The sequence below is a fragment of the Alligator sinensis genome, unplaced genomic scaffold, assembly GCF_000455745.1.
Source record: "Alligator sinensis unplaced genomic scaffold, ASM45574v1 scaffold61_2, whole genome shotgun sequence".
Lineage (NCBI taxonomy): Eukaryota > Metazoa > Chordata > Crocodylia > Alligatoridae > Alligator > Alligator sinensis.
Window position 1 is genome coordinate 1,105,720 of NW_005842108.1, and position 24,748 is coordinate 1,130,467.

General features: G+C 39.1%; 1 protein-coding gene across 35 annotated transcripts in view; it reads right to left on the minus strand.

Moving 5' to 3' along the window:
• The window catches only part of NEB (nebulin), a 214,835-nt gene that overhangs the window by 33,030 nt on the left and 157,057 nt on the right, over positions 1-24,748 (minus strand). For 30 of the 35 annotated variants that reach the window (XM_025205209.1, XM_025205234.1, XM_025205217.1 and 27 more), the window contains 21 exons: positions 24,632-24,736; positions 23,132-23,236; positions 22,191-22,295; positions 19,895-19,999; positions 19,189-19,293; positions 18,688-18,792; positions 18,101-18,205; positions 16,133-16,237; positions 13,329-13,433; positions 13,059-13,166; positions 11,667-11,771; positions 10,513-10,617; positions 10,286-10,390; positions 9,446-9,550; positions 9,239-9,349; positions 8,438-8,548; positions 7,874-7,975; positions 7,628-7,729; positions 4,490-4,588; positions 688-798; positions 427-531 (listed from right to left, as the gene is read on the minus strand). In XM_025205209.1, coding sequence (XP_025060994.1) covers positions 427-531; positions 688-798; positions 4,490-4,588; positions 7,628-7,729; positions 7,874-7,975; positions 8,438-8,548; positions 9,239-9,349; positions 9,446-9,550; positions 10,286-10,390; positions 10,513-10,617; positions 11,667-11,771; positions 13,059-13,166; positions 13,329-13,433; positions 16,133-16,237; positions 18,101-18,205; positions 18,688-18,792; positions 19,189-19,293; positions 19,895-19,999; positions 22,191-22,295; positions 23,132-23,236; positions 24,632-24,736 — 2,214 coding nt within the window. The remainder of the gene's footprint in view (positions 1-426; positions 532-687; positions 799-4,489; positions 4,589-7,627; positions 7,730-7,873; positions 7,976-8,437; positions 8,549-9,238; positions 9,350-9,445; positions 9,551-10,285; positions 10,391-10,512; positions 10,618-11,666; positions 11,772-13,058; positions 13,167-13,328; positions 13,434-16,132; positions 16,238-18,100; positions 18,206-18,687; positions 18,793-19,188; positions 19,294-19,894; positions 20,000-22,190; positions 22,296-23,131; positions 23,237-24,631; positions 24,737-24,748) is intronic. The other 5 variants (XM_025205245.1, XM_025205222.1, XM_025205221.1 and 2 more) reach the window with 1 other exon arrangement.

Genomic DNA, 24,748 nt, shown 5'->3' on the forward strand with positions numbered 1-24,748 from the left:
AAAGAAAAGGAAAAAAGTACAGAAAAATAATCAATAGCAAATAAATGCAAAAAAGGAAAAAAAGACAAAGAAAGAAAGAAAAGAAAAGATAAAATGAAAAAAGGTATTTTATTAGTGATATATGACCAGTTAAAAATGTAAAAAAAAAAAAAGTTACAGTTAAAAATGATTAGCGGTTTTAAAATATTAGCATTTCTACTACAGCTAACAAAGATTTCAGTATCCAGAGGATGGATGTATTAATGTTGCTAGTTGGCTAGGAAATAATCATTAGATAGGAGAGGAAGAGATCACTACCAGGTGATGTCCTATGAACAGTAAAGGAGGGAGTAGTTGTTACAGATATTGTTAGCAGAGATCAATTCAGAACAGAGAAGCAATTAAAATGGAAAAGTAAATGGATCTAGGGTTAGGTAATGAGCTTACAGCACTGGAGAGATGGCTGGTGCTCAGGACATGGTTCATCATCAGTGATTCAGACATGTCTGTCACAGGCTTGTGAAGTTTCTTTAGATCTGCCTTATATTTCACCTGCAGGTATGAAAGATTCAACAAATTAGCAAAAAAGAACCTCATTAAATAAAGCTTTTGATCCATTGTATATTAATAACAGAAAGTAGGGCTCTGCCAGCAAAGCCAGTAAGCTATAAATCAGAAAACGCAGAATACTGTGATGAGTAGACATACCTCACTAGCCATGTTATGAGCATCTTTCATGGTCTTGTAGATTTTAGCCTCCTTCAAGTCATATCGTGGCTTCTTCTTCTTGTCTTTGTCAAAATTCTCTTTGTATTTCACCTAATTAAAAAAAACAACCAAGAATTGCAATTGGCTTGCTTGGTGTTATGAGATTAAAAGAACCCATATTCAGACTGGGAAAATGGTTGAATGACAAGCAGAAGGTATAAAAAACGCCAATAATTTTAAGACATCCATTGGAATAAAAGATAGTTTAAAGATGACCTGACATGACATAGAAATTGGCATTGTGTATTAACACATGACATTCAGATCTTTCAATCAGTGCACAGATTTCAGCTCCTCAGTATAAAAATGATGCTGATAAACTGAAGAGCACTTAAAATATTCTGAACCATTCAGATAGTCACTACAGTGGAAATTGTACGTGTATATGTGGCTGCAGTATGAAGTATTTGACTTGAAGGGTATGAAGAGTGGTTAGGGAAACTTACTATGTACATCTTAGAGGAAAAAGGCATACAAAAATTACCTTAAATGCTAAAAAAAGTTGTATCGTATAAGAGAAAGGCTCTATGTTAAATGAAGATCCTATAACTGATCTCAGCCAAAAGGAAGCAATAGGTACAAAAGATGGTAATGTTCCCCAAACCTACTCCAAATTAGGGTAGGGGTTCAGATTAAGTCATATCTATGAACATTGGTGCAAATCTGTGAAAATGCAGCAGATGCAGGGTCAATTCCTGGCTCTACTGAAATGTATGGGAACTTGCAGGACCATGATTTTTCCCTCTTCTACTGCTGTAAATAGAGGTGCTGGTCAGGCTGCTTCCAGGATGACCCATTGACAGCTCTTGCAGACACAACACAGAGAGCATTCCAGTCAAACTGTGCATAGGATTTTAACCGGAAAGGCATTTTGACAAGAATTTGTTGAAAGTGCTGGGTCAGTTTCAAAGGAGATTTCAAAGTATAAACTGGATATTGCAATTCATGATCAAAATTCCAAGAATCAGCCCCTCAAGAATTTAGAATCAGATTCTGCTTTTTACAAACAGAGCCCCTGCTGTGCAGGTGATTCTTCAATGAAGCATCAGTCCCCAGAGGATTTCATAGTCAGATATTAAATACTAATTTAACACATGTTCCTTCCTGCTGACACATTTGCCTTCCTGCGGATAAGCCACCTTATCTCCTTGCCCACCCACATCCATCCTGTCCTGGGAAAAGTTTGACACAATATTATGCACAGCCCCAGCCATTTGGACCACACAGATAAGAGTCTGTGGCAGGTGAAGAAGGAGCAAGATGGTCTTTCTGGCACTTGCAATCAATGATTCTCCAAAACAAAATCCCCAAATATTATTCATACAAATGAACAAATCATCTACTGAAGAGCTGATGGATGTAACTGATGAAAGGAACATATATCATGCAAAGAATGATTTTCACTGTTTAAGCATGTTTATGGGAACATTGCAAACACTTACAATATAACATGTTAGTAAAAATGAAAGATGCTTCAATGCAAAGTTAAAGTACACTCCACATAGTCTCAGCTTTGAAACTCATTAGTATATTCTTATCCATACAGCCCCTATCCCTCATGCTGGAAGCACTCTCTCTCCTTTGCTTTGCAAAAGACTCCGTAATTCAAATATGAGAGGTAACAAAACATACACAAGTGCCCTGTCGACTGCTTGCTGTAACAGAACAAAAATATCAACATTTTTGCCACCAAGAGAATCAGCACTCACACCTTAGTGCCTGGTCCTGTTCTTCCAATGGTGTAAAACAAGTGTAAGTGCATTAAAGTCAGGAGAGTTACACCAGCATGACAAAAATCAGGCCAATGGTTTAAAAGAGCAGATCTCTCTTGCTGAACCCAAAGGAAAACGAACACTTGACAAAGGAGAACATATAACATTTAAATTTAAAATATAAAGCAATCATGACAGGTGCAAAGAAAAAACAAAACAGAGGTAAGCAACTTCACAAACTGGATGTACAACGTATATGAGACATGAAGAATGGGACAAGATGCTGCTTTTTGGAAAGGAAATGCTCACAGAAGGAAAACATGACCAAAGACAACAAGAGTGTTTACAAGCTGACTCAGTCTCAGTAACCATATCACTACAAGGACTGGGGCGGGGGCTGTTCCAAGACCCAAATAACATCAGATAAAGATGTGTTCAAAAACTAAAGGAAGGTCTTGGCTATAATTAAAAACAACAATTAGAATTTTAAAAGAACATAAAGAATGGAGCTTCTTTAATAACTGCTGAGTGATGCTACTTTTTCTTCTTTTCCTTGCTGAGTTTGATGGAGCAGATGCACCCAGCTCCAAAAGTAGGATTCTAATTTAACATAGCAGAGTAGGTGGCAGCTGGACATGCAGCAGTTGCATGCAGTAATCATGGGTAGACACAGAGAAACAATAAACTCCTTTTTTCCTTTGAAAAGAAATATGCAAAATAGGATGCAGAATCTATGTGGTGCCACTGCACTAGTGCAACCTTCGTGTTTCCCCAAGAGTTGCTCTTGGAAGATATATCAGAAAGTGCGGAGAAATAACAGCAGTCAAAACTGAATTTGCCAGAGGTATGAAAGCAGATTGATTGATAGAGTCTGGCTATATTGCATCATTTGCACACAAGAAACCATCAGAAGAAACACAACAACCAGAATGCCACAAAGCAGCTAATATGAATAAGTGAATCTTACTCATTGTGTACAATATGTGCCTTGAAAATGAGTTGCAGCATTACTGGCATGGATTCTTTACTGGTGCAAGTTAGGACAGTATCACTGACTTCTGACTGTGAACTTCAGGTCTTACTGACACAGGCCCAAGACAGAAGTCTGGCACGTACGTAAATTCCTCCCATGATCCACTACCCAGAGATTGAATTTTCTCCCACTTGATTTCTGATGAAGTATTGGGAGCATGTGAAGGGGATTCACACAATCCCTTTAATTATGAAAGTCCTGCAGCATAACAGGGATTCTCACTGATTAAATCAGGGCATATGTGATATTACTGGGAGTATGCAGTCAAGTTTCTTACTGTTCTCCCAAGTGTCAAAACCATCAGAGGAATGTTTTTGGTTTTGTTTTCTTTACAAGTATACCTGTTAAGGTAAGGTGTTTCACTAGAATCACTGCACTAATCTGCAAAAACTGCTGAGTGAACTTCAGTTTTGCAAATGTGTTGCAAACCAAAAAACCAGGAAAAGTTGAGTAAGATTTCTTAGCTTTTGGTGCTGTTCAGTCCTGGATCTTTAATTCCTTGTCAGACAATATAGTATTTGTCAGTTGAGCATGGGATCCCCATTTCTCAGACAGTCTCAGAGACAGCAAGCCCTTGCCAAATTAAATTTATATGACTGCATTGTTCATTTTAAATACTGAATTTCATCTTTGTTGCATGCACTGGCAACCACCATAAAATAGTCAGTGGAACTGAATGTCCATGGTCAATAGCAGGCTCTCGCTTGAAATCATTCTGTAAACAGGTTTAGTCAAATTCCCCACCGATCAAATTCCCAAGCACAATCTTTGCAAAGGAAAAAAGGGATTACATCTGAATAGTCAACCTCACAAAGGTTTGTTGCATTCCACATTTTTGACAAAAAAAGCTATAGAAAACCAATGCAACTAGTGCATCATAAATCCTTTTACAATTCAGGCTTGTTGCCTTGTGCTCAGACTGACACAGAGAATCCACAGAATAGGAGAAGGTGCATAAAAGTGGCATTCCCAGTTGTCTCACTTAAATCCATCTTACATGACTACTTAGGATATTAGCTTTCTTAAAGTGTCTCATCATTGGTGTATCATAAGATGCAGCTCCATGCCCTCTCATGTGTCCTTTGAGGTATTCCGCCTACAATGTGTAGCAAGATAGCAAGATCAGAAAAACAAATTGTCACAGGGATAAAGCATGAAGCTATGAGAGAAAATAACAACAAGCAGTGTTGAGATAATGACAAAAAATTGCACAGGAAACAGAAAGTGTAAATCTCACACTAACTGATGCCCAAGACTACTTCACAAAAGAAAAGGTACCAAATAAAGGGTACCTTTAAAGCAAACTGGTACATATATAACAAAGGTAGGGCAATGGGTGGTGGGCAAAATGCTGCTTCTCTGAAATGAAATGCCAATTTCATTTCAGAAAAGAAAGCATTTTTACAGTAGATAACAATGGATATTAACTACATCTTACTGTTTAGAAGACATTGTCAAAGCACATTCTTAAAAAAATACCTTACTGGCATACCACTGAATAGTCAAATGGAAAAAATATTAAATAACCTCTCTTCTGTAATAATACATTACACTTGCACATACAGGAATACACTTGCATTTATACAGGTATGTCTACCTATCCAGTGTAGTTAAGTAACATTACTGTGTTCATTTTACAGATAAGCGAGGGGCAGAGGCTGCAAACACATGTTCAAATGACCTGGGATAAATCTTCCGTGTTTGTTTTCCTGGTAGAAAAATTTACCCCGAGAGGTCTGAACACACTGGAATGCTAAGCTCTTGAAGAGCAGGGAGTCTGTAATGCAGCCACTGTGCATCTTGCAGGCCCTTGTGCATGCATCTCAATATGTTCCACAGACTCCTTCAGTCTGCCTGGCACCAGAGGGCAGCAGTCCACAGGGCAGCTTAATTGGCTGACCCAGCCTGCCTCACTGGTTCTATCTCCCTGCAGCGCAATGTAGGATCGTGAAGGGGCTGCGTTATGTTCCCTGCTTGACTGAAACAGAAGGCTAAGGACAGATGTTCAAAAAGCCTCTGGGGAAGTGCTGTATTGCACTTTACTTAAAGCACAATAAGCTAGAGTACGAGCAAACTGAATAGACATTCGCTGTTAAGTGGGCGGCAGCTTGGAACCTGCTCACGCTGGCTACTGGGGGGGCTCCCACACACTGCCCAGGAGGCTGCCAGAGTGGCCCCTCTCCTCAGTCCCTTCCTGCAGCTGCCCTGGCCCCTGGCACACCACTGCCTGGCCGGGGGGGCTGCAGGGGAAAGGGATCTGGTCTCTGCATCCCTGCAGCAGCCCCAGCCAGGTAGTGGCACACCACAGGGGCCTGGGCTGCTATGGGGAGAGAGACCCCCTTACCCCACCCCACCCCGGCTGGCTGTGGCTCACAGTTGGCTGGAGGGAGGAGGTGGGGCTGACTTGGGTCAGTAACTGCTAAGGGGGTGGTGGCAGCCTGGTGCTCAGGCTGAGCAAATGAGCTCTGGCTGAGGCTAATGCACAACCCTGCACAATGAGATCTGGGTTGGCAGTGATCACAATCTAAGTTAACGCTCAATGGGATCTGGCACAGATGTTTGATAAAGCACTCTAAGCACTCTAACAGAAAGTGCTTTAGTCTAATACCTCATTGAGGGTTAACTTAGAGGATGTTCCACCATTAATATCTGTTCAGTTACTGCTTTAGAGTGCTTTCTGTGCACTTAAAGCATAATAGGTGTAATGTCTGTACCTAGCTGAAGAATTCAGCCCAAGTGACACACTGTCTCCTTTGGTGGGGGGAAAGAGACACAAGCTAAGCACCCTGGGGTGCTAGAGGACAGTGCTATGGCTTCTCTCAGAAGAGAATTTGTATAGACATCTGCTTTCACAGGACAAACTCTCCTGGGAGTGATTTAATTCTAGTTGTTTTAGGTTCTTTTTTCTCCTGGAGTGGCCATTTTTACACTAGGAGAAAAATCCTGAACATTTGTCCACTCATGGTTCTTTTGGTACAACAGTGACTCTCTCAAGAGAAACTGAATGTCTGTACATGATGAGAGACATTCCAGCTCAAGTTTGCAGAAATGGCTGCTATTTTTCTACCCCTCAGTTTTTATAGGCCCAGACTTGATCAGAGTTGCTGATCCTCAACTCCTATTTAAAAATCTCTTTCTCTCTCTCTCATTCACACACACACATCACACACACACCAGCTTTACTGCTAAAGTAACCACACTGAAGTCAAGAGGAACTACTTGTAACAGTAAAATGAAGCATATTTATAAATGGTTACAGGATCAGGGCCAAGGCTTTACTCAGTGGAACAACAGTCTTGTAAGAATGACAACTTAAATCCCTAACATATGCACTTGCCCTCAGCTTTCACAGATTGAGTTCAAAGTTTTAATCAACAAAGCTACCCATATACAATAAAATCCCTGATATCTAGCACAAGTGGGGAATGGGGGTGCCGGTAATGTAAAAATACCAGTTATCTGAGGGCACGAGGTTTCCACCTGAATGCAAAGTGAGGGGGTGGCAGCTGCACATGGAGCGGGGGGTGAGGGGATGGAGGTGGTTGCATGTGTGCCGGCTTTCCCCCCTCCCGCTCCCCGCCTCCCCATTCCGCGTCCGGCTGGCCAGCCAGAAATTCTGGTTGCTAGCATGTGCCAGTTAGTAAAATCCCGGATAACAGGGATTTTACTGTATCTTCAATTAATTCTACATTGCAGGTAATCCTGATGATTATCTTCTTACTGTACAAAGCTCTTTGTGCTGGACATTTCAGAGGAAGTATAAGTTGAATGTTCTTAATAAGACAGAGACACAAGAAGTTTTATGAGTTGACAGAAGAGGTAAAAGAAAGCAAAGAATGTAGGAAAGGCTGTAGATAAAAATGCACAAAGGAACCAAATTCTGCCCTTCCACAACCCACCCCATACAGTACTTAGTTGTAGAACTAAAGGGCAATGCAGTGGTGAATTCAATCCCACTGATATCACTGCGACCAGGATCAGACTCATACTGAATACCCTGTAGGCAAACACCTGCCATTTTTTTAATAAACACACTCTACCCACTGTGTTGCCTTAAAAGTTTCTGTCCCAGAAGAATCTGACATCATGGAACTACTCACATTGCCCCAAAGCTTGGCAAAGCATTTATTATTACCTGGCTAGTAAGCTTGGAAACCTCCTTAGCAAGTTCAATATCTGGACGTCCAAGCATGCTCACGCCTATGCCAGCTTCCCGAGCCTTGGCTTTATATTGGATCTGTCAAAAGGAAAAATCACCAATACAAAACAAAGATTTAGCTTACAAATAATAAATTTTAGCTATGCTCTTCTGATTGTGTACACTGACACAGTTGATTACAGCAGAAATACCACTAAGGAGCTGCATAAGAGGTTTACTTACATCACTGACTAACTTGGCAACTTGGGTTGCTTTCTTAATATCCGGTCGATCTGCTATAGATGTGTAATGGAGCTTTGACTTGGCATCTTTTTTGTATTCAATCTAATAAGTAAAAACAAACACAGAGGAAAGTAGGTTACTGCTGTGTTTACCTATAAGGCAGACAGCCAATGAAGGACCAACAGTGCTGCTGGGAAAGTAGCTGGAGTTCTGCTAACTCCAAGCTTTGGTAAGCCTTTTTCAAATGAGAAAATAAATATTACGTAATAATAAACCATATCTGAAAAAATGAAAGAAACCATTGTCAATGTTATTTGAAAGGAGACAATTGTTAACTCCCACTCATCAGTAAATATACAGGGTCTGATAGTAGGAGATTATTTCTGCGGAGGCAATTTTTTGCTTGCCCATAATTATATCCATGCTAATTCTTGCAAAATAACACTTGAAAAAAAATGGAGATTTGGCAGAACTCCAGAAAAACAGTCCCACCCGTTTAGGGAGACTAACTGAAATTGCAGACACATGGGTACTTGACTTGAGGTAAACGCTAGACACACTTACAATACTTTGGTTCTTAGCAACTTCCATGGCATGTTTCACTTCAGGAGGCTCCTGCATGATGGAATAGTCAGACTTGCCTTTCTCCTTCACAAACTTCTTTTTATAATTGGTCTGTTTAAAGCAAAAAAGTTACATGTCACCCTATTCCCACAAGAGCTGTGTCCTACTAACAAAATCACTACAAGACTCACAAATGGCCAGATACGGAATTTATTTTTTCTAAATATTAATCAGCAAAAGCAAAAAAAAATGTAAAAACACTACAACAACCCTCCCCTCACACCTTTGTGCAGTGCTTGGCACATTGCATACTCTGCCGTATAATTATAAACTGGGATCTCCATTTAGAATACAATCTCTATTAGGTGAAAGCTGCATTAAAAGCCATAGGCATAACAGTGCAGCTCCGGCCCGTGCACAGCTTCAGCGCATGGGGCAGGGGCAGCTGCTGCACTGTCGGTGCCAGCAGTGCACCCAGCTGCCCGCTGCAAGCGACCATTTTTGTTCCCCTCCTCTGCAAAGTTGGTGCCTGGAGCTGCTGCTCTGGCCACCCCCACTCAGTTACGTTGCTGTTAAAAGCCCTCAATATTCTGCCTGTCTGCTTGAACCCACCACTTTAATGTCATCCAAACAGCATTTGGTTAAAGCTAGCTCTAGGAGGAAACTAATCTTGACTGACTCCTTGGACACCTTGTTGATTAGAATCTACCAGTCACCCTAACATGCAATAATTTGGCCACGTCTTGCTAGTAGGGATCAACGTGAGCCATAAATAAATGTTACCTTGTTCTAGTCACTCACCTCACTGACATTCTTGGTCACTTCTTTGACATGAACAGTGTCCCGTGTCTCAGGCAGGGTTGTATAAGAACCATGGGGAAGGTGCTTCTTAACATGCTCTTTGTATTTGTTCTGAGAGCACAGAGGGAAAAAAAAAACCCAGATGAAATGCATATAAGGGTATTACAAGGATCAATTTATGAAGGCCACAAATACCACATGTATTACCTCAGACACAAGACGGCTGACTGTCTTAGCAAGGAGGACCTGAGGTGTGTCTGGAACAGCAAGGCATGTTCCCCTCTCCTTGTTATGCTTCGCTTTGTATTTTATCTGGCAGGGAGAAAATATATTATTTTAAGCAATGTTTATGTCTTATGATGGCTTGACACAAGACTGCAAATGTACTAGATTTATTGGTATGTGGCAGAACCCTAAAAAGTCCACTCTTGTGAATTCAGGTTTACAAGCAATGTGCTTATCAATATTTTCAGTCGATATATTTCTGCATGTCTCAGTGAAGTTCAGCTTGGAATTTTGCTACCCTTATTGCTTAAAAGTGTTAAAGTGCACAAAACACATAGTATTTATATATCTTCAAATCTGAATATTCAAAAGGGGTCACAACTCTCAGTTGCCCCAGTTTGTGTTTGTGAAGTAATAAACAAGGTCAATGATATTTGTAAGACTGAATCCATGCAAGGCAGTGCCATTTGTTAACAAAATAATCAGATCTAAATAATGATTTGTTAAACTTGATTCTTAAACAGGAAATGGAACTGCTCAGGATCTCTGAAAAACAGGCTGTTTCTAATCTAAATATGAACTCTGAAATCTAAACTTAGAAAACTAGGCTTTCAAAGTTCTGACTTAAGATTTTACTTTACAAATTATTCTTATCAGATGATGTATGTTGCAAAATATTCCCCAAAAATAGTATTCACAAAGTCCAGAGCTTTGTGAATTTTGAAGGCATTCAAGCCTCTGGATACGCAATGTAAGTTTTAGGTTCCTTATGTAATATGTTAAAGTTAACATTCAAAGCAAAGTTAATGCTAAAATACTTACGTCACTTGCCAGGATTGCATTATTCAAAGCCAATACTGTGTTTTTGTCATCTGTGACAGAGAGTTTACATCCCCTAAGGAATTCTCGGTCTAGCTTATATTCATACTGTAAGAAGAGAAAACAAAAGATAGCAAAAAGTTCCCCAAACCTACAGCGTCTTTTGTTGTGAAAAGGAAGGGATGGGAAATGAGAGTATTAGTTAACTCAGCATTTTCTAGTTTTCTTACATCACTCTGTTGCAAGGAAGTCTTTGCGGCTTGAATGAAGTCAGGTCTGTCAGCAGTCCAGTGCCAGTGAGCCTTGGTTGCTTCATATTTCTTCTTGTAATCCAACTGTTTTAAAAAGAAACATGAACAGAATTCATATCATTCAAAGTCTCAGTGTATATAGAGCAACTTCACCTTTAACCATGGCTACTCCATGAGAGGTAGGAGAAAGGAAGGAAGTTTTTCATGGAAGATATTACTCTTTATGATAGCAACCCTTTTGAAATCCACTTCTCTTCTGAGATTTTTACAAATCCAGCAAAGGTCTATTTGCACTGGGATTTCCAATGCTAGGTGAAGAAAGGGCTATGCAGGACTGAAAAGTTGTCATGGTCACAACATGGATATATTGTGATCACTGGTCCTCTCAGAGAAACCCATGAACTTTTCCTGGCTAGAACTTATTTCAACTATGAGTTGAAACAGAGTAGCACTGAAAATAATGAAGGGACTTATACCACCCTGGCAGCAGAAAGTGGCTGCATCTACACGAGATGCTGACTGTGCAGTTGTTTCTGCACAGTCATTTAGTACTTGCATACATAAGTACTAAATGACTGCACAGTAACTGGAGTTACTGCACAGTAGCATTGCCACACGGCTTTTTGGTCACACCAGCTGTGCAGTAGCCATTACTACTGCACAGTAGTGTCATGTCACAGTTCATGCCACGTGAACTGTGCAGTAGTAACGAACTACTGTGCAGTCAGTGCCTCGTGTAGACAGCCACTGAGAGGAGCTTCAAGGAAATAAGGTAACTGGTACCTGTGTTGCACACTGGAAAACTTCTGTACAAATCCACCAATCTGTACTGACACACCACATCATTTCAGTAATCATAAATTAACAAACATATTTTCAAAGAGAATCAAAATTATTTGATAAGCAAAAGAACAGAGAAGACTGCTCTCAGCAAAATCCACACTTAAAGGCACTTGCTCTGAATTTTACCCATACAATCTGTCAATGGATTGACAGTGATTTTCAAAAGTACATAGGTGTGCAAATCCACTGAATGTCAGTAGATGGTAGGTGTTCAGTTCCCTCACTCTCCTTTACAAATGTTAGTCACTGCCTATTATTATATGGAAAGCACTAATAAAAAATGAACTCACATTGCTGTTAAGTTTGTAGGCATCCTTGGGAGTCTTAATATGAACAGAATCTGGTACAACATTGCAGTGTGATTTATTCCTCTCATACATTTCTTTGTATTTCAGCTGGTAAAAGAACAAAAATTAAAACCATTTTTTACATAAGTTATGTAACTTATATAACTCAATTAAACAATAGTTCATCAACAAAGTAGAAGCAAATGGAAAATTTATTTTAGGCAGTTCTGCTAAATTGTTTAATTAAAAATGATACAAACAGACAAGGAAGAGCTTGCTCCCTTGATGGTAGCCATTCCACATGCACAAGCTAATATCAATCTCCAGATGGCTTTCTATTTGCTTGAAAGGATAAAAACAGAGCACTCCAGTTCAGTATGAAATACATTATATACAATAACTTTTAGCTAAGATTTTCAAGTGACTAATGATTCTGAGTGCCTCCATTTTGGCGCCCTTCTCAAGATATTTTAAAGTGGCTTGATTTTCAGGGGATGGACGATCAGCATTTTCTAAAAATCAAGCCCTAATAAGCTATTTCACACTGGACATCCAAAAAGTAGTTATTCAAAATCACTTTTGATAATGTGTTCCCGCAGAATCCTGTATGGGCAACCGCATAATATTAATACTTTGTACTTCTACTTTGCGGTACTATGTGTCTGTCATTACTGTAGCATCTGAGTGCTTCCCAATCTTTATTGCATTTATCTTTTCAATACCACAGTGAGTTAGGGAAATACTGTTTTCCTTGTAGGGATCCTGGGCACAGGAATACACAGATTATTTGCCCGAGATCCCAAAGAAAGCCTGTGGCAGATAAGGTATTACACCTGTGGCTGCCAAATCTGAGATCAGTGCTGCAAGTATTGGATCGGCCCTATTTTTTTTGTCCTTCAGTTTTATATGAGGGCAAATTCATCTGAAAATTTCAAATCATTATAGAATTAATTTAGCCTCAGAATACTGCCATTAGGTGTTTCCTGTCCTCAAAGTATAAAAGAGTAAATCAAGTGACAGATTAAGCAACTAATCCAAGACAACATGAAAGCTACCAGCCAACCAAGGGATTAGAGTCCCATATCCATGGTCTAATTAAACAACATTCCAGCCCACACCTTTCATCACAGATAAGGGCTTTTCTATTTAGGCCATTGCCATCCCTTGATCTGCACTGAAAAATTACATGATTAAAGCTTTTTAATACTTTTAGACTTCACTATAAACATTTTAAATGCAGCTAAAAATGCCTTTAACTATTTTAATTAAAAGCAAGATAAATACATTCTAGTAAGAAGTTAATTATAGTGGTAGTATTACCTACAAGACAGAAATTATACAGTATCACAGACAAAAAGGTTAATTGATCTGACATGCAAGATGTAATTTACTTACCTCACTTATTTTGTCCTTGACCTGACGCACATGTAACAACATGGGGGTATCATGGATTGTGGTATATCCCTTAGGCCGGGCCTTGTTGTATTCCAATTTATAAATAATCTGTGGATACAAATTGTTAGAGCATGTTACCTTGTGACAGTCAGCCATGCCTTAAATTACAGAAGTCAAGAGGAAAAGCATTCTAATTGCCATAATATTTTCAAGGTCATAATTCAAACAGTAAGATGGACTACAGTACATTTAACATAATACCATACTTACATCACTAATTTGTTTGTTAACTTTTGTATTCCTCAGGTGCTCTGGAGTATCCACAATTGTGGTGTACTTGTCCTTCAGTTTTTCATATTCCCTTCTGTATTTGAACTGATGGTGGGAAAAAGAGGATGTTAACCACATGAAATAAAAGGGAAAAACACTTACCTTCAAGAGAGACAAGGTTCTTTATTCCTGTTAAGAGAGCATACTGCAGTCTATGGTCACAACTCCCACTGGGGTCAATGTGAAGGCTGAGCATGTGCACAGAAAAATTAGAAGTCAAACTGCAAAAATCTCATGTTCATGTTGGAATCAGTTGGCCTGCTTGTGTGAGTTACTCCCATAAATAGTCCTACACTGGCTCCTGTGGGTAGTTTCACTATTTGGCCTTACATTTTCCTGATGGTATTGAGGGTCTATCTGGTATAATTATGCATTAAATATTTTTAAAAATATCTTTAAGAATCATTTTTCCCAACTTAAGGAACCCATCATGTTCAAACTGAATGCAATGAGAGCAGATTTAGGCATGAAGAATGAAAATCTGCAAATATACAAACAACACAATGAGACCAAAAACTCATCTCAAGTGATTACAGTAGATGAACAGTAATTATTTTCTATATCAAATCCATCAATAGGAATTTAGCAACATTTTAAACGAGAAGACAAAGCCAATTCTATTGCTGAAGTGAACAGAAAGTGTCTAAAAGTACATTTGTTATCTTAGTACAGGAGGATTTTATTAATGCAGAGTATACTTTTACACTGACTTAATCTACAAACTGGGTGCATCTACACGTGCATTTACTGCACATTAAATTTACTGTGCAGTAAGTTATTGTGGCAATATAGTGCAGTAATGCTGAGTGTAGACTGACTTGGGACTAACTTTAGTCCCAAGTCAGTCCACACACACAGTATTACTGCACAGTAAAGCATCTAAACCTGCATTACTGTGTAGTAACTAATCAGGTGTAAATTTGATATCTGCATCATGCAGGTATCAAATTTCCACCCGAATACTTACTGTGCAGTAATGCAGGTATCAAATGTATGCCCAAGCATAAGTCATGATATTTACTGCATAGTACATTTTGGTTTACTGTTCAGTAATTTAGGTTACCGCACAGCAAGTATGCATGTGTAGACACACCCACTCACACACAAATTGCTTTGCACTGTTAAATTTTCAGTGTGTGACTGAAAAGCAAGAGTATCACAACTGGTCTTATAGAAGAGGTTGATTTTTTTTCTTTTCTCCAGTATTTCCCAGGGTTTATGAAGTAAGGATACTGGGAAATGGAATTTTACAAAATGTAACCACTAAAAAATGCAGCTGATTCAAGGGCAAATATAGATATGGAACAGCTATTGAATAAGCAGTATTATCATCCAGCTGGCACAGCCAAAAAGAAGTAGGTAGAGTCCAGACTTGATGAGTGTAAGGTAGGGGAAACAAGCTCTGCAATCTAAATAATAGAATAATCTACATGCTTATGAATCCACCTTTTTGCATAATCAGAAATATTAACATGGGCTGATTTTGTTCGTCATTCTGTAATAACCAACAGCAAATCACCCTGCCTTCTCCTCCCACTAACAGAATATATTGGGAGGAAACAAAGAGGGAAGAAATTATTTCTAGCTTGGCTCTGACATGTTTGCATAAGGAATCACAATTAGCTGAAAAGATGTAGGTTGGTGCAAGGCCGTGACAGTTCACCTACCCATCCACCCATGCCTTAGTGGAAGAAACAGCACCCTCTCCTGCCACTTTACCAGAGCCTTGGATGGCAAAGAGTCACCTTGAAGCACTGTGATTCCTAGTTCTCTGCCTGGAATGGTACAACTTGGTACCATTTTCAGTGCAGAGCTATGGATGAATACTGCACTCTAGCTCTCAAATATGTACCGCCTAAGCACGTCTACATGTGCATTTACTGTGCGGTAAATTTACTGCACAGTAAGTTTTTGTGCAGTAAGCAGATTTAGGCTGGCATCTACAGATGCAGGCATTAAAGTGCAGTAATGCTGTGTTTGGACTGGCTTGGAGTAAAGTTAGTCCCAGGTCAGTTCACACACACAGTGTTACTGCGCAGTAATGTGCCTACAAGTGCATTACTGCACAGTAACTAATCGAGTATAAATTTGCATGATGCAGGTAGCAAATTTACGCCCAAGTCAGCATAAGTCACCATAGTTACTGTACAGTATGGGCATGCACATGTAGACTGTACTGCACAGTAATTTTTGTTAATATGTTACTGCACAGTAAATGTGCATATGTAGATTCACCCCCTTAGTCCTTAGTTTTAAACTAGAACCAGGGACCAATTCTGTCAATGGGATGACATGGTACTGCTCAGTGTGAGAAATGGTGGCAAACTTAGGGCCTGGGTTTGGAAGACGTGGGCGATAGATATGATATACTGCCACCTTTGGAACTTTATCCTGCAAACTTGTATACCCAGGAACTGACCTGTGCATTATATTAGCAAATATTCATTGCTAACATGCTTACCAAAGATTATGATATGGGAGAATAGAGGGATTCTGGAAGGCCAGATCAGGCTTCTCTTGAAGTCATTGTTCAGCTTGTCATTGGGAACTGGGTTAGACCCAAGACATAATTTCAGATGTTCTGTTATCAAGTATATTGCATCACAACCAGCAATAAGTGCACCGCAAAACATGATAGCTTGAGGCCAATGGAAATTCAGGGATTTCACAAATAAAATGCTAAAAGTCGAAACAGCTAAACTGTGCATATGATATTTTCCTGCAAAAGCAGTCATTCACATTACCTTGCTCCAAAGGTTTGTATTGTAGAGTGCGGTCAGCATATCTGGCCTCCTGTGTTCATTACATCCATGTTGCAAGAACATCTTGGCATTTGACTTGTATTTTTTCTGTCCATGAAAAGAAATACAAAAGAGACTGATGAAAATTGTGAACAGCACAGCTCTAGATCTCAGTGATCAGTGTTTTAGGCAAATGTGTTGCAGGTATGCACATAATTACTTGGGCATGCAGAATACATTTAAAAATATATCTTTACTTGATTGTGCCCCTTGTCGGGTTGGCAGTGACTTACCATCTAATTCAAGAAGTAAAGAAACTGAGAAAGGCAATGGCCCTATACCAATGGCTTATATACCATGCCCTCAAGGAAGTGGTCCACAACAGATGACTACTAGGTAATGTTGCCCAGGAGACCCTCCAATGTTGCTCATGGCCACAAGAAACTAAACAGTTAAGCCTGAGTATGATCAAGAGCACAAAATGCAATGCTGCCCACAGCTTGTGACTTGTTTAGCCTTGTGATCATGGACCAGTAAAGGCTTAGGACCCCTGAATGAAGGTAAGTAATCAGAGCATCTTTTAGAAAATAAGAATAAATATTACACCAAACAAGTGCATTTAACTAAGAAAATAAGCCCATTTCTTCTAAATGATTGGAAATTAGACAAAAAAAAAATCACTGTAATCATCATGTCCTTTACAAAGAACGTAATAGAAAAAAGTATGTGATTCGACACCATTGAAGTCAATCAGAGACTTTTTACTGATTCCATTTAGAATCAGACCTTATCTAAGAATGTATCATTTAACTGATGAGAAATATAAAGGAATGCAGATAGAGGACTAGCTCACTCAAAGCTGCTGTATAGTTTAGACAGCAAAAAAGTTCTGAAAGTGCTGAACTAGAACACTGTAGAGTCATGGGTGACATGTGAATGACCTACTTATATATTGGTGGCACTTGCTAGCACTTTTACTGTACCTGGCTGGACACGTCCTCATTTGGCCAGTTGGTTTCTGGTTAAGTATAATGTCGTACTTATCTCACTATTTTTAAGAATCAGACCTGTATAATTTCTGCTTGGAACATCAGATTAAGCCACAGCAACATATAAAAATAAGGATCTCAAAAATACTGGAGTAACAGCCTCAAAGCATTAAACTCTGACTACAAGTAATAATTAAAGATGCAATTCAAGACCACATCCAAATTGGAAAATTCAGGAAAAAAAAGAGGACAACCATGGACAATTTCCAAATTCATATTTAAGGGTACAAGATTTAATAAAGTCAGTAGTTCATTCCTGTAGGATTCCCATGACCCATATGTTAATTCCAGTTCTCCAAGAAATAGTTCTGTATTCTCAATATATTAAGAATTAAATTCTGGATGCAAAAATATATACTGCACAATACAATGTTACATCACTAGCATTTCTGTAAATATCACTGTGATATCATTCTGAATGTATTATTTATTTACTAAAATGCAAACATTGATTGTATGATTTGAAAGGATTCATCTTATGTATCTTAATAAGTTAGTCCTACTTTGTTCAAATTAACAAAAGATTATTCTAACAGGATCATAAGTGCCAAGAAATTCACTGGGAAATCCAAAGCAAAATCTCTGAAGGGAAACAGAGATGGATAAAGGAGCTATGGGGATAATACAAGTCAGCAGTTGAGAAATTCTGCATATTTAGATCTGGAATATGGTTCAAGATGTCACATTGTTTAATTTACTCCACATCTCTTCGTACTGCCCATTTCTATAGAACAAAATTAATATCCCTACTCTTCCATATTTTAATCTAATCTTTAGACATCTTTATTTTAACTAACTTTTAGTTTATTTTGATTATTTGCAACATTGAAAAAAAAAAAACCTATAATTCAATGTTAGCAGAAAGGACTGTGAGATATTAGATTATCAATGCGGTGCAGTAAAGTTCTATTCAATAACTTACCTCATCCAGCAACTGAGTCGCATGTTTAAAATGCCTATTAATTGGACAATCAGGTTCGTAATTGTACAGAGATTTTGTTCTTTCAAATAGTTCCTTGTACTTGTACTGGAGAAAACAAAGAAACTAGTCATTCTAAAGTAAAATCAAGAACAGAAGAATGAAAAAAATACACACTGAAAAACTGTCTGCAATAAAGGAAGAATAGAAATGCTACATATACAAATGAAAATTATGTCTAAGGTAATATAATTATAGTTATCAATAGTTATTGTACAGAATGGTAATACAAGGAAAGCAGCTGGAACTGTAAACTTTCCTATGGTATAAAGCAAGTATAGAGGAACTAGGAAGAGTACTGTTGAGAACAATTCCACTGGCTAGGAAAAGAATGGATTAACTAAGAAATCCTTTTGTCTATGTTGACTGTGAAAATCTGTCCTGGCTTATTTAAAATGTGTTGGACCAAATTCTGCCACAAGATACTCACATCCATATGTGAGGGCAGATTTGATCTTTTAGTTAAAATATAATAACAGGCAACTAATCACTGAAAAAGTACTTTTAAATGTCAGAAATGATTTACATACCCCACTGTAGAGTGCCTTGTTCTTTTCTGCCAGACTCAAATCAGGAGTATCCCATGCATAGCAACCAATGCCTCTGAGCCAGGATAAGTCTTCCTTGTATTTAAACTTTAGAAAGAAAGTAACAAGATAAAATTTAAAAACTTTGGAGCAAAACTGGTACCCTATTGATACTTAAATATTGTGCAGACCTAAAACTCCAGACAATAATTGATATATACTATATATTGATATGAATAAATAAATAAATAAATATGTATTTATTTATTTATTTATTTCCAGAAATACATTAATGTTACCTATATTATTCTTTCAGGTTCTGCTTTGTCATAATACAGTATGAAAACAGCCACTGGAATTCTTGCCTTAATCATGCCAAGCTATTAGGCAGAACTATTTGCATTTGCAACTCAGCAGATGCTGCCTTGCAGTGGTTGGGTAACACAGCGCTGCTGCTTATTTTGGAAACATATACAATATGTTTAATTAATTATGCAAACTTACGTCACTGATGGCATCCGTGACAGCACGATGATGAAAGTGGTCAGGGCGGTCAGGGATGGATCTCCAGATTCCCAGCTGACTCATATACTTTTCCTTATATTTCACCTAGAGAGAGGAGTCATAAGGAAGTTGAAAACTGAGGTGAAAAAATTGGAAAACATAATACATGAGCTATGCAATTTTAGGAGACTCCTAATTCTGACTTTCCACAAAGATGTGTTTAAAATAGGGGGCCTAGTTCTCATTCATTTTCATAACCAGTTTTTGTCACAAACAGCACACAAAGGACAGATGTGGCCATCTTAGAATTATAGAAAATTCAGGCTGGAAGGGACCTCAGGAGATCATCTAGTGCAACCTCCTGCTCAAAGCAGGACCAGCCCCAACTAGATCATCCCAGCCAACACTTTGTCTAGCTTGGTCTTAAAAGCCTCCACGGATGGAGCTTCCACCACCTCTCGGGATAACCTGTTCCAGTGTTTTACTACCCTCCTAGTGAGAAAATTCTTCCTAATATCTAATATCTTCAGGTCCAGTGGTGTGAAGTGTCTGAAGTATAAATGCTAATCAAATCCAGACTCTTTCACTAGAAGGGACTTTAATATAAATATGTCTGTATGTGTGGGGACAGGAGTGCAAGTATGTAGTCCTAATTCAGCACATAAGTGACTAAAATTAATCAGGAATGGATGTGTTGTATACGTACACTGCTAACATCATCAGTGACCTTGCGATGATAGACGATATTCAAGGCATCTTTCACTGTGTGATACTTGCCCTTTGTAGTCTCAAAGGTCTCTTTGTAGCGCAGCTGATAAGAGAAAAAAAATGGAGTGGTCATATAGTTTGTCAGTAGTTGTTAGGATAAATATATAAGTCCTCAATTCTAAACTTATCTTCATGATTACTGGCCTTCAGAATCATGATTTTGTCCTTCTATGATCATTTAGAAATATCTGATGCTAAGGTCATTATCATATGTTGGGTCCTAACATGGACTAATCAGATAGTTTAACTAATGGGAATGACATTGGAGTCATTCAATATGTTTACATGAGGCTGGTAAATTTTAAAAACTTTTTTTCCCCCAAAATTGGAATTAGCCTGGCTGAGAGCTATACTGGAACTCAGCCACAGAGAAAAGATTAGGCCCATTAAAGCAAAAAATTAATGTCACTACCTCTCAGAAAGAAAATGGAGAAAAGTACACTCTCACAGAAGCCCCCTCCACAACAGCAAAGGCATAAAAATCTCCACATCTTTTCTCATCTTTCAATCTATGTTCTAAATTGTGGAAAGCACTAAGTTTATAGCAGCCCTGGATCTGTGATAAATCTGTATCCTCCACAGAGCAGAAACCCAGGAGTAGCACAGGAGTTTTGCTGCTTGGGAGGTAGGAATTTCATTTATAGGACTTGAGCTTTTTTCTTTACAAGAGTTATTAGCCAAATTGCTAGTGCAGTTTGGGTATTTTTGCCTGAAGGGGTGCAAGCAGAACTGCAACTCCCAGCTGTAACTTCGAACAATTTTTGCAAAGCATTCTGAGTTACAACATTACCCCAGACCAAACAGAAGTTCGCTCTTGGTCCCAGCGGGGATAGGAATCTACCTGTGGGCTGCGAGCCTGCAGCCAGGGTCCCATAGCAACAGCCAGAGCTCTCTGCCAGTACTTGCCCTTTGCAGAAGTGGGGAGGAGGGGAGAGGCAGTAGAGGGAGCTCATTCTTGGGGATCCCCAGCTGGTGCTGGAGGGTGGGGTGGGTGAACTGGAGCCCCCCCTGCCTCCACCTCGGGGTGGGCTCCAATATACTCATTTCACCCTCCAGCAAGGGCTGAAACTCCCTCCATTTCCTTTCCCCCGTCCCATTCTGAAAACAGCGACAGGATAGGAGCTCCACAGACACAGGTTACAAAAGATGCTACATTTTGAAATGTCTTTATCTGATACCTCACACAATGAGGGGTCAGATTTTCAACCAATCAGCTATTTTTAAGCTGTCTGCAGCTGTGTACTTGTGTTTGTCACAGTTATAAACTGCTTTCTGTGCCCAGATTGAGTGAAAATTGTCACTTCTGTTTGCACCCTGTGTTTTTAGACATGTATAATAAGATCAGCTCACCTGATGTGCAGCCCAATACACGGTCTTTAAAGTTTTGCATGGGCCAGAAGGCGATTAGCAATTTACATGCCACAGATCTCAGTATACAGTAAAACACTTTTAGTCAGGGTCTTACAACTTCTTTAAATGAAAATTCTACATTTGGAGAAAATAAAACCTCCAGTCTTTATCCAGGACAGAAACTAGATTTTCCTACTCTATTTTAAAATAAAAAGGGATAGTTTTTCAGGAAGAGTCAAAGCTTATTCTTTGAACAGTACTGATACATAAGAAGAAAGTGATAAGTAAGCTAAAATAATTTCTATGTCCACTCCCAGCATCAACAATTCACTGTAATGTATATTATTTTGAATACCTGCATTTAAGCAACTGATTTTGATATAATTTCCCTCTCTCATTTTTCAGCTTCAAACTTAACTGCAGGATTAGCTGAAATAACATACAGCCACTGTGTCTACGCGATGGTGACTGCGCATTCGTTAGTACTTGTATAAATAAGTACTAAATGACTGCACAGTAACCAGAGTTACCACAAAGTAGTGTTGATGAGTGGCTTTTTCATGACACTGACTGCACCATAGCCCAAGAGTACTCTGCACAGTAGCACTGAGTCATGATTACTGCCATGTGACACTACTGCGCAGTAGTCTTGGGCTACTGCGAGGTCAGTGTCTTGTGCAGATGCAGCCAGTGTATTCAATTCAACTATAGGCATCCTACAGATATAAATACATGCAAATGGAATAACATACAACAACCCAGTGGTGCTGTCTTTATTTTAAGTATTTTCTGCTTTTGCTCCATTTATTTCTTCTAGTTTCATATTTTCCCTGTTCAAAGCAAATGAGAGAAAGTAAGAGCAGTGGTGGTTGTGGGATACGTACATCACTTGCATTGAGGTAAGCCCGCTTAGCTCTGATAAGGATAGGCGTGTCAGGAACAGTTGTGTACTTGTGCTTCATCTTGTCATACTGGGTTTTGTACTTTTTCTAATGGGATATGAACAAAAATATAATATAAGAAAATAATACAATAAAAGACCAAAAAATATAATTTGTGTCTAAGGCAATTTTTACCCATGCTCCAGGGGTGGGTGGGGGTGCTTTAATTAGAGAGGCTCTGAGAGCTACTCTAATTAAAGCACCTGCAGCGTCTTGTGTATCAGCATCCCTGCACTTCAAAATGACAGCAGGGGCAATTTAACTAAAGTTCATGCAATGAGTTTTAGTTAATGCACCCCGCTGCCATTTTGAAGCATGGGGATGCTGATACACGAGATGTGGGAGGTTGCACTGGAGTGCACTAGTTCATAGTTTCATAGTTAGTATGCTCCAGCAGACTCGATTATTTACAGCGTGTCAGAGCAGCCTCTCCGCACATCTACAGGTACCCTAACAGACTTGCTCATCTGCTGCTGTGAAGCTACCCTGAGAACACTTGGTTGAGAAGTCAATGGTGCAGAATGCTGACTGCTTTCAGCTTCTATTGAAACAAATGGGAATGAGGCTCTTCAGAAGATCCCTGAAGGTACTCAGGATCCTGCAGAAATGGGTCATAATTAATATCTCTCATGTGCTACATAATGCACCTGAGTCTTACTGACTTACTTTTAGAAGCAGGTGTTTTATAAACCCACCCCTAAGTATCCACATTTTACACTGAGTAAAAACTATCTAGGGATAGCAGAAGGAAATGTAATCCTCAAGAATCAAAAGATCTAAAAATAAATAAAGGGTGGCTCCTTGTTATACCTTCCCATCACCAATGTTAGAACAGGAACTTTCACATAGTTAAACAGACCTCAACAAGAGAAGAAATTTCTTACCTCGCTGACCATGTCTTTCACGTGTCTTGCATGTTTCAAGGCGGTTGTCTGGGCACCTGCATGGTGATGGGGTCTCTCTTTGGTGGCTAGCTCTACATACAAATACTATGGCAAAAAAAGGGCACCATTCAAAAACTATCCATTTCAATTATGTGTTACCTTGTTTGCCCTGCAAGGTGATTGTGTGCTCACAACACACCCACACACCTTGAAAACGAAATGTGCCCCTTTGCTTTTCCCATCCTCCCATGTGTCATCCTTCTACCAGTTGAGTACTCTGGTTTTTCTGTAAATGCCAGAGAAATGGAACAAGCCAACATCCCAAATGACCATAACTCTAGGACTGACCTTCACAGAACTCTTTGTAGGAGTTTTCAGTAACTGCCATCTTTAAAACATATTACTCATTATTTACCAGAGCTTTTAAAAAAAAATACAAGGAACACACCCAGGTAGAAATCAGTAATGTCTGAAACAGATGCAATAGACCCGTGGTTACCAAACAGTGGTATATGTACCCCTGGGGGTATGCAAGACATCTCCAGAGGGTACATGGCAAAAATTGTGTAATGGCGAATTTAATTTTTCATTCTAATAATAATTAGCATTTAAGGGGTTAAAATATAAAACATATGCTGGTAGGGGTATGTGGGCAGCTGGTAAATCTAGAAGTGGGTACGCAGTAAGAAAAAGTTTGGGAACCTCTGCAACAGACAGACTTGTGGATTGGAGAACTACGTGCAGCATGGGGGATAGAAGACAAAGTAACATCCAGGTTGAGAGGGAATGGGAGAAAGGCAGGCATATTTTACCTGTTAAGAGCAAAGGCAAGCAGCATGAACATGAAGACCCTAAGGAGGGACTTCTCACTGCTCCCCTGAGAGGCAACTACACTTTTAAAGTAAAAAAGCAAGAACTCCACCTGTTGCTAGGCTCCAAGTGCAGCTAGAGAAAGGACAGGGCTCTGACCCATTTCAGGTGCTGCTAGCTAAACCTTCCTTTATATACTGTGAGTGCACGGATCCCTGTGCTACAGACCCCTGTACTTAAGGAGAGAAGGAACTCTTTGCACTGTCTTCCTGGTTTACTGTGCATGCACACACAGATACAAATGCACAAAGATATCCAGAAGCCAGGTGTTTGACTAAACTATGCCTGTAGGTTTTTAAGAGATGTGATCACTTCATATCACATACTTCAATTAAACAATGCCAACATTTTATCTAGCCAATGAAGCCATTAAATTTACACATATTTGGTTCACTGGAGCCAGATTTTTAGAGAATTTGAATGGAGCTGAAGTGGGATCTAACAAAGCTCTCCACTATTTCAGATGAACAGGAACAAACATGCTTCATAAAGGGGCATAGTCAACTGGAGAATTATGCTTCCATTTAAAATTGTGTATTTACCACAGTCACAAGTAATCCCTAAGATTTCTATGTTGACAAGAAAAAAGTCGCATTGCATTGAGAAAATGTCAAGACAGGAAAGATTCACCTGGCTCTGTATTTTTTGTCCTTTCTTGGCTCGTAAGAAATCAGGAGTTTCAAGGACTGAAGTATATTTTGCCTTTTGCTCTTTGCCTGCAGCTCTGTAAACAATCTAGAAAGAGAC